This window comes from Rhinoraja longicauda, chromosome 11, assembly GCF_053455715.1.
Source record: "Rhinoraja longicauda isolate Sanriku21f chromosome 11, sRhiLon1.1, whole genome shotgun sequence".
Lineage (NCBI taxonomy): Eukaryota > Metazoa > Chordata > Chondrichthyes > Rajiformes > Arhynchobatidae > Rhinoraja > Rhinoraja longicauda.
Window position 1 is genome coordinate 1,765,019 of NC_135963.1, and position 14,650 is coordinate 1,779,668.

The 14,650-nt window shown below is 46.2% G+C and overlaps 1 protein-coding gene across 1 annotated transcript in view; it reads left to right on the forward strand.

The window, feature by feature from the left end:
* LOC144598190 (di-N-acetylchitobiase-like) overlaps positions 1 to 14,650 on the forward strand; it is a 40,443-nt gene that overhangs the window by 11,833 nt on the left and 13,960 nt on the right. Inside the window, exons 6-7 of the mRNA XM_078408081.1 lie at positions 9,561 to 9,732; positions 10,387 to 10,484. Of these exons, the coding sequence (XP_078264207.1) occupies positions 9,561 to 9,732; positions 10,387 to 10,484 (270 nt within the window). The remainder of the gene's footprint in view (positions 1 to 9,560; positions 9,733 to 10,386; positions 10,485 to 14,650) is intronic.

Consider the following 14,650-nt stretch of genomic DNA (forward strand, 5'->3'; position numbering starts at 1 on the left):
AATGACGAATAGTGAGCCAGTACCTTCAGCAACCATACATGCCCAGGCCATAACACCCCCACCACCGAGGCTCATTGAGGAGGCGCTGTGAACTGTTTGCGTGCTACTGTATGTTTTCATTTTTTTTTCTATTGGAACCTAATCAAATGTACAGCACTTTGGTCAACGTGGGTTGTTTTTAAATGTGCTATACAAATAAAATTGACTTGACTTGACTTGACCGTGTTTCACAGATGAGGTGGTATGCTTTGGATAACCATATAACCATATAACAACTACAGCACGGAAACAGGCCCTTTCGGCCCTTCCAGTCCACGCCGACCACTCTCCCTGACCTAGTCTCATCTACCTGCACTCAGACCATAACCCTCTAATCCCCTCTTATCCATATACCTATCCAATTTACTCTTAAATAATAAAATCGAGCCAGCCTCCACCACTTCCACCGGAAGCCCATTCCATACAGCCACCACCCTCTGAGTAAAGAAGTTACCCCTCATGTTACCCCTAAACTTTTGTCCCTCAATTCTGAAGCTATGTCCCCTTGTTGGAATCTTCCCCACTCTCAAAGGGAAAAGCCTACCCACGTCAACTCTGTCCGTCCCTCTCAAAATTTAAAAAACCTCTATCAAATCCCCCCTCAACCTTCGACGCTCCAAAGAATAAAGACCCAACCTGTTCAACCTCTCTCTGTAGCTTAAGTGCTGAAACCCAGGCAACATTCTAGTAAATCTCCTCTGTACCCTCTCCATTTTGTCGACATCTTTCCTATAATTAGAAGTATGACCTGTACAAAAAGGACGGGTTGCACCTGAACCCGAGGGGAACCAATATCCTGGCGGGGAGATTTGCTAAAATAACTGCGGAGACTTTAAACTAGTACGGTTGGGGGGAGGGACTCAAACACAGATAGCTAATAGGCAGTGTGTGAGGCAGGAGGCAGAAAAGGGAAACACTCAGACCCAATATGTAGGAGAGAAAGAAGGGAAAAGAAATAAACTGAGAATAAGAAATGATGGGTCCCTTAAATGTGTATATTTTAATGCTAGGAGCATTGTAAGAAAGGTGGATGAGCTTAGAGCCTGGATTGACATCTGGAAGTATGATGTTGTGGCGATCAGTGAAACATGGTTGCAGGAGGGTTGCGATTGGCAATTAAATATTCCAGGATTTCATTGTTTCAGATGTGATAGAATCGGAGGGGCAAGAGGTGGGGGTGTTGCATTGCTTGTCAGGGAGGATATCACAGCAGTGCTTTGGCAGGACAGACTAGAAGGCTCGATTAAGGAGGCTGTTTGGGTGGAACTCAGAAATGAGAAAGGTTTAGCAACACTTATAGGGGTGTATTATAGACCGCCAAATAGGGAACGAGAATTGGAAGAGCAAATATGTAAGGAGATAGCAGATATTAGTAGTAAGCACAGAGTGGTGATTGTGGGTGATTTCAATTTTCCGTATATAGACTGGGAATCACATTCTGTTAAAGGGCTGGATGGTTTGGAGTTTGTAAAATGTGTGCAGGATAGTTTTTTGCAGCAATACGTAGAGGTGCCTACCAGAGAAGGGGCAGTGTTGGACCTCCTGTTAGGAAATGAGATGGGTCAGGTGACGGAGGTATGTGTTGAGGAGCACTTTGGGTCTAGTGATCATAATGCCATTAGTTTCAATATCATTATGGAGAAGGTCAAATCTGGACCAAGGGTTGAGATTTTGGATTGGAGAAAGGCTAATTTTGAGGAGATGAGAAAGGATTTAAAAGGAGTGAAATGGAAATTGTTGTTTTATGAAAAGGATATAATAGAGAAATGGAGGATATTTAAAGGTGAAATTTTGAGAGTACAGAGTCTTTATGTCCCTGTTCGGTGGAAAGGAAAGAATAATAATTTGAAAGAGCCATGGTTTTCCAGGGAAATTGGACACTTGGTTCGGAAAAAGAGGGAGATATACAATAAATATAAGCGGCAGGGAGTAAATGAGGTTCTTGAGGAATATAAAGAATGTAAAAGGAATCTTAAAAAGGAAATTAGAAAAGCGAAAAAAAGATATGAGGCTGCTTTGGCAAGTAATGTAAAAGTAAACCCCAAGGGGTTCTACAGATATGTCAATAGCAAAAGGATAGTGAGGGATAAAATTGGTCCATTAGAGAGTCAGAGTGGACAGCTATGTGCTGAGCCGGAAGAAATGGGGGAGATATTAAACAATTTCTTTTCTTCGGTATTTACCGAGGAGAAGGATATTGAATTATGTGAGGTAAGCGAAACAAGTAGAGTAGTGATGGAAATTAGGAGGATTAAAGAAGAGGAGGTACGGACACTTTTGAAGAATATAAAAGTGGATAAGTCTCCAGGTCCTGATAGGATATTCCCTAGGACATTGAGGGAAGTTAGTGCAGAAATAGCAGGGGCTATGACGGAAATATTTCAAACGTCATTAGAAACAGGGATGGTGCCGGAAGATTGGCGCATTGCGCATGTTGTGCCTTTGTTTAAAAAAGGTTCTAAAAGTAAACCTAGCAATTATAGACCTATTAGTTTGACGTCTGTGGTGGGAAAATTAATGGAAAAGATACTTAGGGACAATATATATAATTATTTGGATAATCAAGGCCTGATTAGAAACAGTCAACATGGATTTGTGCCTGGAAGGTCATGTTTGACTAATCTTCTTGAATTTTTTGAAGAGGTTACCAGGGAAATTGATAAGGGCAAGGCTGTGGATGTTGTCTATATGGACTTCAGTAAGGCATTTGACAAGGTTCCACATGGAAGGTTGATTAAGAAGGTTAAATCGTTGGGTATTAATAGTGAGGTTGCAAGATGGATTCAACAATGGCTGAATGGGAGATACCAGAGGGTAACGGTTGACAATTGTATGTCAGGTTGGAGGCCAGTGTCTAGTGGAGTGCCCCAAGGATCTGTGTTGGGTCCACTGTTGTTTGTCATTTACATTAATGATCTGGATGATGGTGTGGCAAATTGGATTAGTAAATATGCAGATGATACTAAGATAGGTGGAGTAGTTGATAGTGAGGTAGATTTTCAAAGTCTACAGAGAGACTTGGGCCTTTTGGAAGGGTGGGCTGAAAGATGGCAGATGGAGTTTAATGCTGATAAGTGTGAGGTGCTGCATTTTGGTAGGACAAATCAAAATAGGATGTACAGGGTAAATGGTAGGGAATTGAGGAATGCAGTGGAACAGAGGGATCTGGGAATAACTGTGCATTGTTCCCTGAAGGTGGAATCTCATGTGGATATGGTGGTGAAGAAGGCGTTTGGTATGCTTGCCTTTATAAATCAGAGCATCGAGTATAGAAGTTGGGATGTAATGTTGAAATTGTACAGGGCATTGGTGAGGCCAAATCTGGAGTATGGTGTGCAGTTCTGGTCGCCAAATTATAGGAAGGATGTCGACAAAATGGAGAGGGTACAGAGGAGATTTACTAGAATGTTGCCTGGGTTTCAGCACTTAGGCTACAGAGAGAGGTTGAACAGGTTGGGTCTTTATTCTTTGGAGCGTAGAAGGTTGAGGGGGGACTTGATAGAGGTTTTAAAAATTTTGAGAGGGACGGACAGAGTTGACGTGGGTAGGCTTTTCCCTTTGAGAGTGGGGAAGATTCCAACAAGGGGACATAGCTTCAGAATTGAGGGACAAAGGTTTAGGGGTAACATGAGGGGGAACTTCTTTACTCAGAGGGTTGTGGCTGTATGGAATGGGCTTCCGGTGGAAGTGGTGGAGGCTGGCTCGATTTTATTATTTAAGATAGGAGGGGATTGGAGGGTTATGGTCTGAGTGCAGGTAGATGAGACTAGGTCAGGGAGAATGGTCGGCGTGGACTGGTAGGGCCGGACAGGCCTGTTTCCATGCTGTAGTTGTTATATGTTATATGTTATATGTTAATTTGGCGACCAGAACTGCACACCATACTCCAGATTCGGCCTCACCAATGCCCTGTACAATTTTAACATTACATCCCAACTTCTATACTCGATGCTCTGATTTATAAAGGCAAGCATACCAAATGCCTTCTTCACCACCCTATCCACATGAGATTCCACCTTCAGGGAACAATGCAGATCCCTCTGTTCCACTGCATTCCTCAATTCCCTACCATTTACCCTGTACGTCCTATTTTGATTTGTCCTACCAAAATGCAGCACCTCACACTTATCAGCATTAAACTCCATCTGCCATCTTTCAGCCCACCCTTCCAAAAGGCCTTCATTACTAACTACACCACCTATCTTAGTATCATCTGCATATTTACTAATCCAATTTGCCACACCATCATCCAGATCATTAATGTAAATGACAAACAACAGTGGACCCAACACAGATCCCAGGGGCACTCCACTAGACACTGGCCTCCAACCTGACATACAATTGTCAACCATTACCCTCTGGTATCTCCCATTCAGCCATTGTTGAATCCATCTTACAACCTCACTATTAATACCCAACAATTTAACCTTCTTAATCAACCTTCCATGTGGAACCTTGTCAAATGCCTTACTGAAGTCCATATAGACAACATCCACAGCCTTGCCCTTATCAATTTCCCTGTTAACCTCTTCAAAATATTCAAGAAGATTAGTCAAACATGACCTTCCAGGCACAAATCCATGTTGACAGATCTTGGGCAGTTCCTTCTCTCCTCCATACTTTGCTCTTGCCATCACTCTGATAGAAGTTAATCTTTGTCTCATCTGTCCATGACCTTTTTCCAGAACCGTGGTTGCTCTTTTAAGTTCTTCTTGGCAAACTGTAACCTGGCCATCCTATTTTTGTGGCTAACCAGTGGTTTGCATCTTGCAGTGTAGCCTCTGTATTTCTGTTCATGAAGTCTTCTGCAGAAAGTGGTCATTGACAAATCCACACCTGACTCCTGAAGTGTGTTTCTGATCTGTCAGACAGGTTTTGGGGGATTTTTCTTTATTATAGAGATAATTCTTCTGTCATCACCTGTGGAGGTCTTCCTTGGCCTGCCTAAACTCATCAGTGCTCTCTTTCTTCTTAATGATGTTCCAAACAATTGATTTTGGTAAGCCTAAGGTTTGGCTGATGCCTCTAACAGTTTTATTCTTGACTCTCAGTCTCATAACGGCTTCTTTGACTTTCATTGGCACAACTTTGATCCTCATGTTGATAAACAGCAATAAAATTTTACAAAGGTGATGGAAAGACTGGAGGAAAGACTAGGTGCTGAGAGCTCTCTTATACCCGCATTAAGGAGGCAATTAAATACATTTGGGCAATTACAAACACCTGTGAATCCATGTGTCCCAAAGATTATGGCGCCCTGAAATGGGGGGGCGTGTAGTCACTGTGGGCCTGTGGGCAGTGTAGTCACTGTGGGCCTGTGGGCAGTGTAGTCACTGTGGGCCTGTGGGCAGTGTAGTCACTGTGGGCCTGTGGGCAGTGTAGTCACTGTGGGCCTGTGGGCAGTGTAGTCACTGTGGGCCTGTGGGCAGTGTAGTCACTGTGGGCCTGTGGGCAGTGTAGTCACTGTGGGCCTGTGGGCAGTGTAGTCACTGTGGGCCTGTGGGCAGTGTAGTCACTGTGGGCCTGTGGGCAGTGTAGTCACTGTGGGCCTGTGGGCAGTGTAGTCACTGTGGGCCTGTGGGCAGTGTAGTCACTGTGGGCCTGTGGGCAGTGTAGTCACTGTGGGCCTGTGGGCAGTGTAGTCACTGTGGGCCTGTGGGCAGTGTAGTCAACCCTAGCTTGGTGAGATAGTCAGAGTTGTACAGCACGGAAACAGACCTTTCAGCTAAAGAGTGGTAAAGAAGGCATATAGAATGCTTCGTCTGATATGATTGATACGGTATGATTTGAATGGTTCCAACCCAAAAGGTCCCAACCCGAAATGTCAACCTGAACCTATCCATGTTCTCCAGAAATGCTGCCTGACCCGCTGAGTAACTCCAGCACTCTGTCAAACGTCACCTATCCATGTTCTGCAGAGATGCTGCCTGACCCGCTGGGTTACTCCAACACTCTGTGAAACGTCACCTATTCCTTTTCTCCAGAGATGCTGCCTGAGCCACTGATTACTCCAGCACTTTGTCCTTTTCTGCAAACTAGTTTCTGCAGTTCCATCTTTCTGTATGGTATCCTTCGTTGGTGGAGGCCATGAGTATAAGAGTCAGGAAAACACAATGAAGCTTTAGACGACTTTGGGCAGACTGCATTTGGAACATTGTGAGCAGTTTACATTACAGGAAGGATGTGGAGACTTTGGAGAGGGCACAGAAGAGGTTTACCAGAATTAAAGACTCTTGGATTAAAGTATATTAGCTACAGGGAGAAGTTGGGCAGACTTGGATTGGTTTCTCTGGAATGCTGGAGGTTGAGATGGTGACCTGATAAAATGATGTATATAACATAACATAACATAACATAACAACACTTTATTGTCACTCGGCACAACACCGAGCGAAATTTCAGCAGTCACACAAAATACAGCAAAAAGAAAAGAACACAGGACACCCGACCCCAACACAAACATCCATCACAGTGACTCCAAACACCCCCTCACTGTGATGGAGGCAACAAAACTTCCCCTCTCTTCCCCCCGCACCCACGGACAGGCAGCTCGACCCCTACCGAGGCAAACGACACGCACAGCCCCCGCAAGGGGATGGAAGGCCCCCCGGCCGAGCCGCCCCGGGCACCGAAACGTCCCGCGGCCACACCGGGCGATGTTAAGTCCAACGGCCGAGCCGCACCGGGCACCGAAAATTATGAGAGGCATAGATAGGGCAGACAACTAGAGGGCATAGATTTAAGTTGAGAGAGGCAAAGTTTAAAGGAGATATGTGGGCAAGTTTTTTACAGGGAGGGTGGTGGGTGCCTGGAACTTGCTGGTGGGGGTGGTGGTGTAGGCTGATACGATAGTGGTGTTTAAGAGCTTCTGGATAGGCACGTGGACATTCAGGGAACGGAGGGATATGGATTGCGTGCAGATTAGAGTTAATCTCAGCATCATAGCATAATGGGTCAAAGGACCTGTTCCTGTGCTGTACTGTTCTGTGTAGGAAAATGCAGATGCCAGTTAAAATTGAAACGTCAGTTAACATCAGTCTGAAGAAGGGTCTCGACCCGAAACGTCACCCATTCCTTCTCTCCCAAGATGCTGCCTGACCCACTGAGTTACTCTAATATTTTGTCTACCTGTACTGTTCTGTGTTCTATATTTACCCCTGAGTCTCTTATGCTTCAAGGAATAAAGTCGAAGCCTGCCCAACCTTTACCCATAGCTCCCCCGAAGCTACTCGAGCCTTAGCAATGCCCACACTTGCCAGGTATGTCTACCTGCTAGGAAAGATTTAGAACCATACAGTCATACTGCACACAAACAAGCCCTTCAGCCCAACTTGTCTGTGTCGACCAAGATACCCCATCAACCGACACCAGTCCCATTTGCCCACGTTTAGTCCATATATATTCCTCTAAACCTTTCATATCCATGCAACTGTCCAAATGTATTTTGATAATTGTAATAGTAATTAATTATTTTGCAATTGTAATTAATTTATTAGCCAAGTATGTAAACATACAAGGAATTTGATTTGCCAACAGTCATGCAAAAAAGCAACAAGATATATAACCACATAAAGATTAAACATAAACAGCCACCACAGTGGCGAGTGAGAATCCCCGGGGCACAGCATCAGTTCAATGTCCGGGCTACAAGCACGCTCCTTCACCGTGGTGTGACCAGAGTTGTACCGACCGCTGTCAATCTCTCTGCAGTCCCTCTGCGCCCGAACGGTCAGAAAGCCGTCCGCACTCACGCCAGACTCCGGGATGTCCTCGTGGAGCCGTGATCCCACAAACACCGAGATCACCGCACTCACAGCACTCCCTCCGAGTCCTCATCAGTGCAGGCAGCACGTCCATCTTGTTTTTTCGGTGGCCTCACATTCCCTACTGTGATGGAAGGCAAAACTTGTACCTTCTTTCCTCCTCTTCTCCCGATATCAGGGCAATCGAACCTCCTGCATCAGGGCGATACAAGCTCCCACATCGGAGTGATCGAAGTGACTGTGGTTGGCGATAGAAGTTCCTGTGGTCATGGCAGTCGAAGCTCCCGCGTCGGAGCGGTTGAAGCTCCCGCGTCGGAGCGGTCGAAGAGCCCGCGTCGGGGCGGTTGAAGAGCCCGCGTCGGGGCGGTTGAAGAGCCCGCGTCAGGGCGGTCGAAGCTCCTGCGTCGGGGCGGTTGAAGAGCCCGCGTCAGGGCGGTCGAAGCTCCCGCGTCGGGGCGATTGAAGAGCCCGCGTCAGGGCGGTTGAAGAGCCTGCGTCGGGGCGGTTGAAGAGCCCGCGTCAGGGCGGTTGACGAGCCCGCGTCAGGGCGGTCGAAGAGCCTGTGTCGGGGCGGTTGAAGAGCCCGCGTCAGGGCGGTTGAAGAGCCCGCGTCAGGGCGGTTGAAGAGCCCGCGTCAGGGCGGTCGAAGAGCCCGCGTCAGGGCGGTTGAAGAGCCCGCGTCAGGGCGGTTGAAGCTCCTGTGTCGGGGCGGTCGAAGCTCCTGCGGTTGGAGCTCCTGCAGTCGATCCCTAACAAAGGGACCGGCAGCTCCATGATGTTAAAGCTGCAGTGTAGTCAGAGATACGACGAAAAGGTCGCATCTCCTTCGAGGGAAGAGATAACAAAAGTTTCTTCAATCCACCCCTACCCCCACATAATACCAAAAACTAAAGATCCACTAAAAACATAAAAGGAAACTCAGATCAAAACCGCAAAAGATAAAAAAAGACGAGGCAGTCAGTTGGTGCGGCTGCCATGTTCAGTGCCTGCCAGCTTAGTCCTGTCTCTGGCAGCTCGCTCCATTCGGCTTCTGTGTGAAGAAGTTGTCCTCGTGGTTCTATTAAATCTTTCCCCTCTCACTTTAAATCTATGTCCTCTGGTTCATGATTCTTTTACTCTGGGTAACAGTGTAACATGTACTATTCCCCTCATGATCTTATACACCTCTATAAGACCACTCCTCAGCCTCCTGCAATCCAAGGCATAAAGTCCTCGCCTGCCCACCCTGTCCCTGTAGCTCAGGGACTCAAGTCCTGGTAACATCCTCACAAATATTCTCTGCACTCTTTCCAAATTAAGGACATCTTCCATATTAAGAGGGCCAAACACGGGCACATGGGACTGGCATAGGTGGTGCAACTTGATCGGCATGGACAAGTTGTGCTGAATGGCTGGTTTCCATCAAAGATACTAGAGGGACAAGATGAACCACTCCGTTGAAATCGCCTTTACTGCAGTGTAGTACGCAAAGGAGCCATTTTAGTAGGCAAAACCCGCTGTTCGTTATGCCTCTCGCAGTGTAATTAGTGTTTTGGGGGAACAGCATGTGTGATGATACCATTAAAATGCATCTATCAATTCACATATTTTTGTTATTTTCCTTTTTAAATGTTTCTGCAAGTTTCTGCCTACTAAAATGGCGCCTTGACGTACTATGGTTTTTAGGGTCGAGTTGTCTATCTTGTTCCTCTAGTATCTTCGGTTTCCACACTGTATTACTCAATGACTATAAACATTCTATAACTGTTTAATTCTTAGATCATGTACATTGCACCATGGTCTCCAAACTGCATCGACAACCAGTGCCAGGATTATGCAAAGATTGTAAGATACTGTGACGCTCTCATTGTATCGTCCTTCGATATGCAAAGCCACATGTGGGAAGATTGCAGGGCAAAATCAGGTGCTCCCCATCATCAGACCTTTAATGGTAAGTGGAATGATACCTTTTGGAACAGGTTTAGTTTAGTTTAGAGATACAACACGGAAACAGGCCCTTCGGCCCGCTGAGTCCATGCTGACCAGCGATCACCCCGTACACTAGCACTATCTCATACACAATTTACAGAAGCCAATGAACCTACTGACCTCTTTGGAATGTGGGAGGAAACTGGAGATCCCGGAGAAATCCCCTGCAGGTCACGGGGAGAACGTACAAACTCTGTACAGACACCACATCTCGTAGCCAGGATGGAAACCGTGTCTCTGCCTCTGTGAGGCAGCAAATCTACCGCTAACCACCAGTCCAAAAAGCAATCTTGCGATATCCCCTTTTGCTTCCACCCACGAAACCAATTCTATATTGAAGGAGCTAGCTCCACCTGGAACGCTGTTAATCTCTGTAGAAACAATGAACTGCAGAGGCTGGTATACCAAAAAAAACCACAAAATGTCGGGGTAATTCAGCGGGTCAGGCAGCATTGCTGGAGAACATGAATAGATGACGTTTCAGGCTGGGATAAGTTATGACCCCAAACGTCACCTCTCCATGTCCTCCAGGGATGCTGCCTGACCCGCTGAATTATTCAGCACTTTGTGTCTTTTTTTATTCCCCTGCTCATCTCATTATTTTTTGTCATTTTAGGTATCTGGAGTTACATCAAACTGGGCATTGATTCCAGAAAGATTGTGATGGCAGTTCCATGGTATGGCCTTGGCTATCCTTGTCAACGATTTATTGAGGTAATGACACTGTGCCCAGGTAGATTTTAAATATCCTATTTATTCAAATTGTTGTTTGAGTTCTTTCTTCATTGCTGCGCACACTGTCAAATGTGTTTAGTTTAGTTTAAAGACGCAGAAACAGGTCCTTCGGTCCACCAAGTGCATGCTGACCATCGATCAACCATTCACACTAGTTCTATGTTATCCCACTTTCCCATCCTCTCCCTACACATTAGGGGCAATTTACAGAGGGCCAATTAACCGATAAACCCGCATGTCTTTGGATTGTGGGAGAAATCGGATCATCCAGGGAAAACCTCTCAGTCACAGCGAGAACATGCAAACTCCACATAGACAGCATCTGAGGTCAGGATCGAACTCGGGGTTCCGGTGCTGTGAGGCGGCGGCTCTACCCACAAAAGATTCCTAAAGATCAAATGTCTTAGTGGGTTGTCCCACCTGTCTGCGTTTGCCCTATCCCTCCAAACCTCCCCTATCCAAATGTCTTTTAAATACTTTTATAGTACCTGCTGGCACTACATTCTTTGGCAGCTCGTTTCATCTACCCACCACCCCCAGATTCTCGTTAAATTTTTCTCCTCTCACCTTGAACCTTTGTCCTCTGGTTCTTGATTGCCCAAACATGAGAAAAGTCAATAGACAATAGACAATAGGTGCAGGAGGAGGCCATTCGGCCCTTCAAGCCAGCACCGCCATTCAATGTGATCATGGCTGATCATTCTCAATCAGTACCCCGTTCCTGCCTTCTCCCCATACCCCCTGACTCCGCTATCCTTAAGAGCTCTATCTAGTTCTCTCTTGAATGCATTCAGAGAATTGGCCTCCACTGCCTTCTGAGGCAGAGAATTCCACAGATTCACAACTCTCTGAAAAGTTTTTCCTCATCTCAGTTCTAAAGGTCTCCATGCATTCACCCTTTCCATGCCTCTCATGATTTTTTACCTCTCTGTAAGATGACCCCTCAGCCTTCAGTGCCCCAATGTATAAAGTCCTAGCCTGCCCAACCTTTCCCTGCAGCTCAGACCCTTGAGTCATAGAAACATAGAAAATAGGTGCAGGAGGAGGCCATTTGGCCCTTTGAGCCAGCACCACCGTTCATTGTAATTATATCATCATATCATCATATATATACAGCCAGAAACAGGCCTTTTCGGCCCTCCAAGTCCGTGCCGCCCAGCGATCCCCGCACATTAACACTATCCTACACCCACTAGGGACAATTTTTACATTTACCCAGCCAATTAACCTACATACCTGTACGTCTTTATGGCTGATCATCCACAATCAGTAACCTGTGCCCAACTTCTCCCCATATCCCTTGATTCCACTAGCCCCCCAGAGCTCTATCTAACTCTCTCTTAAATTCATCCAGTGATTTGGCCTCCACTGCCCTCTGTGGCAGAAAATTCCCCAAATTCACAACTCTCTGGGTGAAAAAGTTTCTTTTCACCTCTGTTTTAAAAGGCCTCCCCTTTATTCTAAGACTGTGGCCACATGGTTCTGGATTCCCCCAACATTGGGAACATTTTTCCTGCATCTAGCTTGTCGAGTCCTTTTATAATGTTTTATGTCTCCATAAGATTCCCTCTCATCCTTCTAAACTCCAGTGAATACAAGCCTAGTCTTTTCAATCTTTCCCCATATGACAGCCCAGCCATCCCAGGGATCAATCTCGTGAACCTATGCTACACTGCCTCAATTACAAGGATGTCCTTCCTCGAATTAGGAACTGTACACAATACTCCAGATGTGGTCTCACCAGGGCCCTATACAACTGCAGAAGACCTGGCAATACTCTCGTAAATCAGAGGGTAATTAATCTGTGGAACTCATTGCCACAGAGGGCTGTATCGGCCAAGTCCGAGGACATTTTTAAGGCAGAAATAGTATTAGAACTGTTCATCCGGGACGGACTCTATTTGAACCCGACTGGAAGCGGACTCCTGGCAAATGTATAATAAGCCTGTTGGTAGGTAGAGCTTTATACTAAATAGTGGGCGGGGGGAGGTCGCAAATTGGGAATGAACGGGTGGAGTTAAAGGCAAAGAGAGTGCAGGAAATGTTACAGAAGTCTCCAGAATAGGACGGACCATTCAAGAAGGAATAAGAGAGTAAGGTCGGGTAAAATTGGGACCGTTGTGAGGGGAGGGTAGGTGAATACCAAATTAAAGGTGTTATATTTGAATGCACTTAGTATGAGGAACAAAGTGGATGAGGTTGTAGCACATTTAGAGATTGGTAGGTACGATGTGGGCATTACAGAGACGTGGCTGCAAGAGGATCGGAGCTGGGAGCTAAATATTCAAGGTTACATGTCCTATCGGAAAGACAGACAGGTGGGCAGAGGGGGTGGAGTAGCTCTGTTGGTAAGGAGTGGAATTCTGCCCACAGCCAAGGGGTGACAGGATCAGAAGATGTAGGGCCATTGTGGCTATAGCTGAGAAATTGCAAGGGTAAAAAGACCCTGATGAGATATATTTACAGGCCCCCAAACAGTAGCCAGGAATTCTCTGCCACAGAAGGCAGTGGAGGCCGATTCACTGGATGTTTTCAAGAGAGAGTTAGATATAGCTCTTACAGCTAATGGAATCAACGGATTTGGAATGAAAGCAGGACTGGGGTACTAATTTTGGATGATCAGCTATTATCATATTGATTGGCGGTGCTGACTCGAAGGGCCGAATGACCTACTCCTGCACCTATTTTCTATGTTTCTATATCTGAGGAAGGGTGCTGGCTCTGGAGAGGGTCCAGAGAAGGTTCACAAGAGTGATCCTAGGAATGAGTAGGTTAACATATGATGAGTGTTAGTCAGCACTGGGCCTGTAGTTTCTGGAGTTTAGAAGGATGAGGCGTGAGTATAGGAGCAAAGAGGTCCTTCTACAGTTGTACCGGGCCCTGGTGAGACTGCACCTGGAGTACTGTGTGCAGTTTTGGTCTCCAAATTTGAGGAAGGATATTCTTGCTATAGAGGGCGTGCAGCGTAGGTTCACTAGGTTAATTCCCGGAATGGCGGGACTGTCGTATGTTGAAAGGCTGGAGCGATTGGGCTTGTATACACTGGAATTTAGAAGGATGAGGGGGGATCTTATTGAAACATATAAGATAATTAGGGGATTGGACACATTAGAGGCAGGAAACATGTTCCCAATGTTGGGGGAGTCCAGAACAAGGGGTCACAGTTTAAGAATAAGGGGTAGGCCATTTAGAACGGAGATGAGGAAGAACTTTTTCAGTCAGAGAGTGGTGAAGGTGTGGAATTCTCTGCCTCAGAAGGCAGTGGAGGCCAGTTCGTTGGATGCTTTCAAGAGAGAGCTGGATAGAGCTCTTAAGGATAGCGGAGTGAGGGGGTATGGGGAGAAGGCAGGAACGGGGTACTGATAGAGAGTGATCAGCCATGATCGCATTGAATGGCGGTGCTGGCTCGAAGGGCTGAATGGCCTACTCCTGCACCTATTGTCTATTGTCTATTGTCTATTGATCTCATTGAAACTTATTGAATAGTGAAAGACGAGGATAAAGTGGATGCGTGGAGGATGTTTCCACCAGTGGGAGAGTTCATAGCCTCAGAATTAAAGGATGTTCTTTTCGGAAGGAGATGTGGAGAAATTTCTTTAGTCAGAGTGTGGGCAAGTTGGGCTGGAGGGCCTGTTTCCATGCTGTATCACTCTATGACTGTTACAGAACGTATGACTGTCGATTTTGCATAATCTTTGGAATTTTGGTCAGTCAGTACAGATCGGAGAGAAGGAGCAAGGACGACCTTTGGCTGAAAGCAAGTATGTGATAATTGCAGGTAAAAAGTCCGTTTAAAAGGAGCGCCAAAGGGACGCTAGCAGTTAGTCAGTGAAGCACATACCTCCAAGCTCGTCAGGAAGGCAGGATAGAAGTGAGTATGTGGGTTGGCTGATCAATTAAATTAGAAGTTTGGTGAATTGGCCAATTTGGTCATTTAGAGACTGATATTAACAAGGCTTGCACAAGGGGTGTAGCCCTGTTGAGGGAAGTGCCCTGTGAGAAAAGTGCGAGTCTTCGGCTGAGGTGAGGAGGACACACTTGTTTTTGAGCCTGATTTGTTTTTAGACAATAAAGTGATGGCAGATAAGTTGGTGCAGTGTGTTTCCTGCAGGATGTGGGAAGGTAGGGACCGCTGGAGCTTCTGG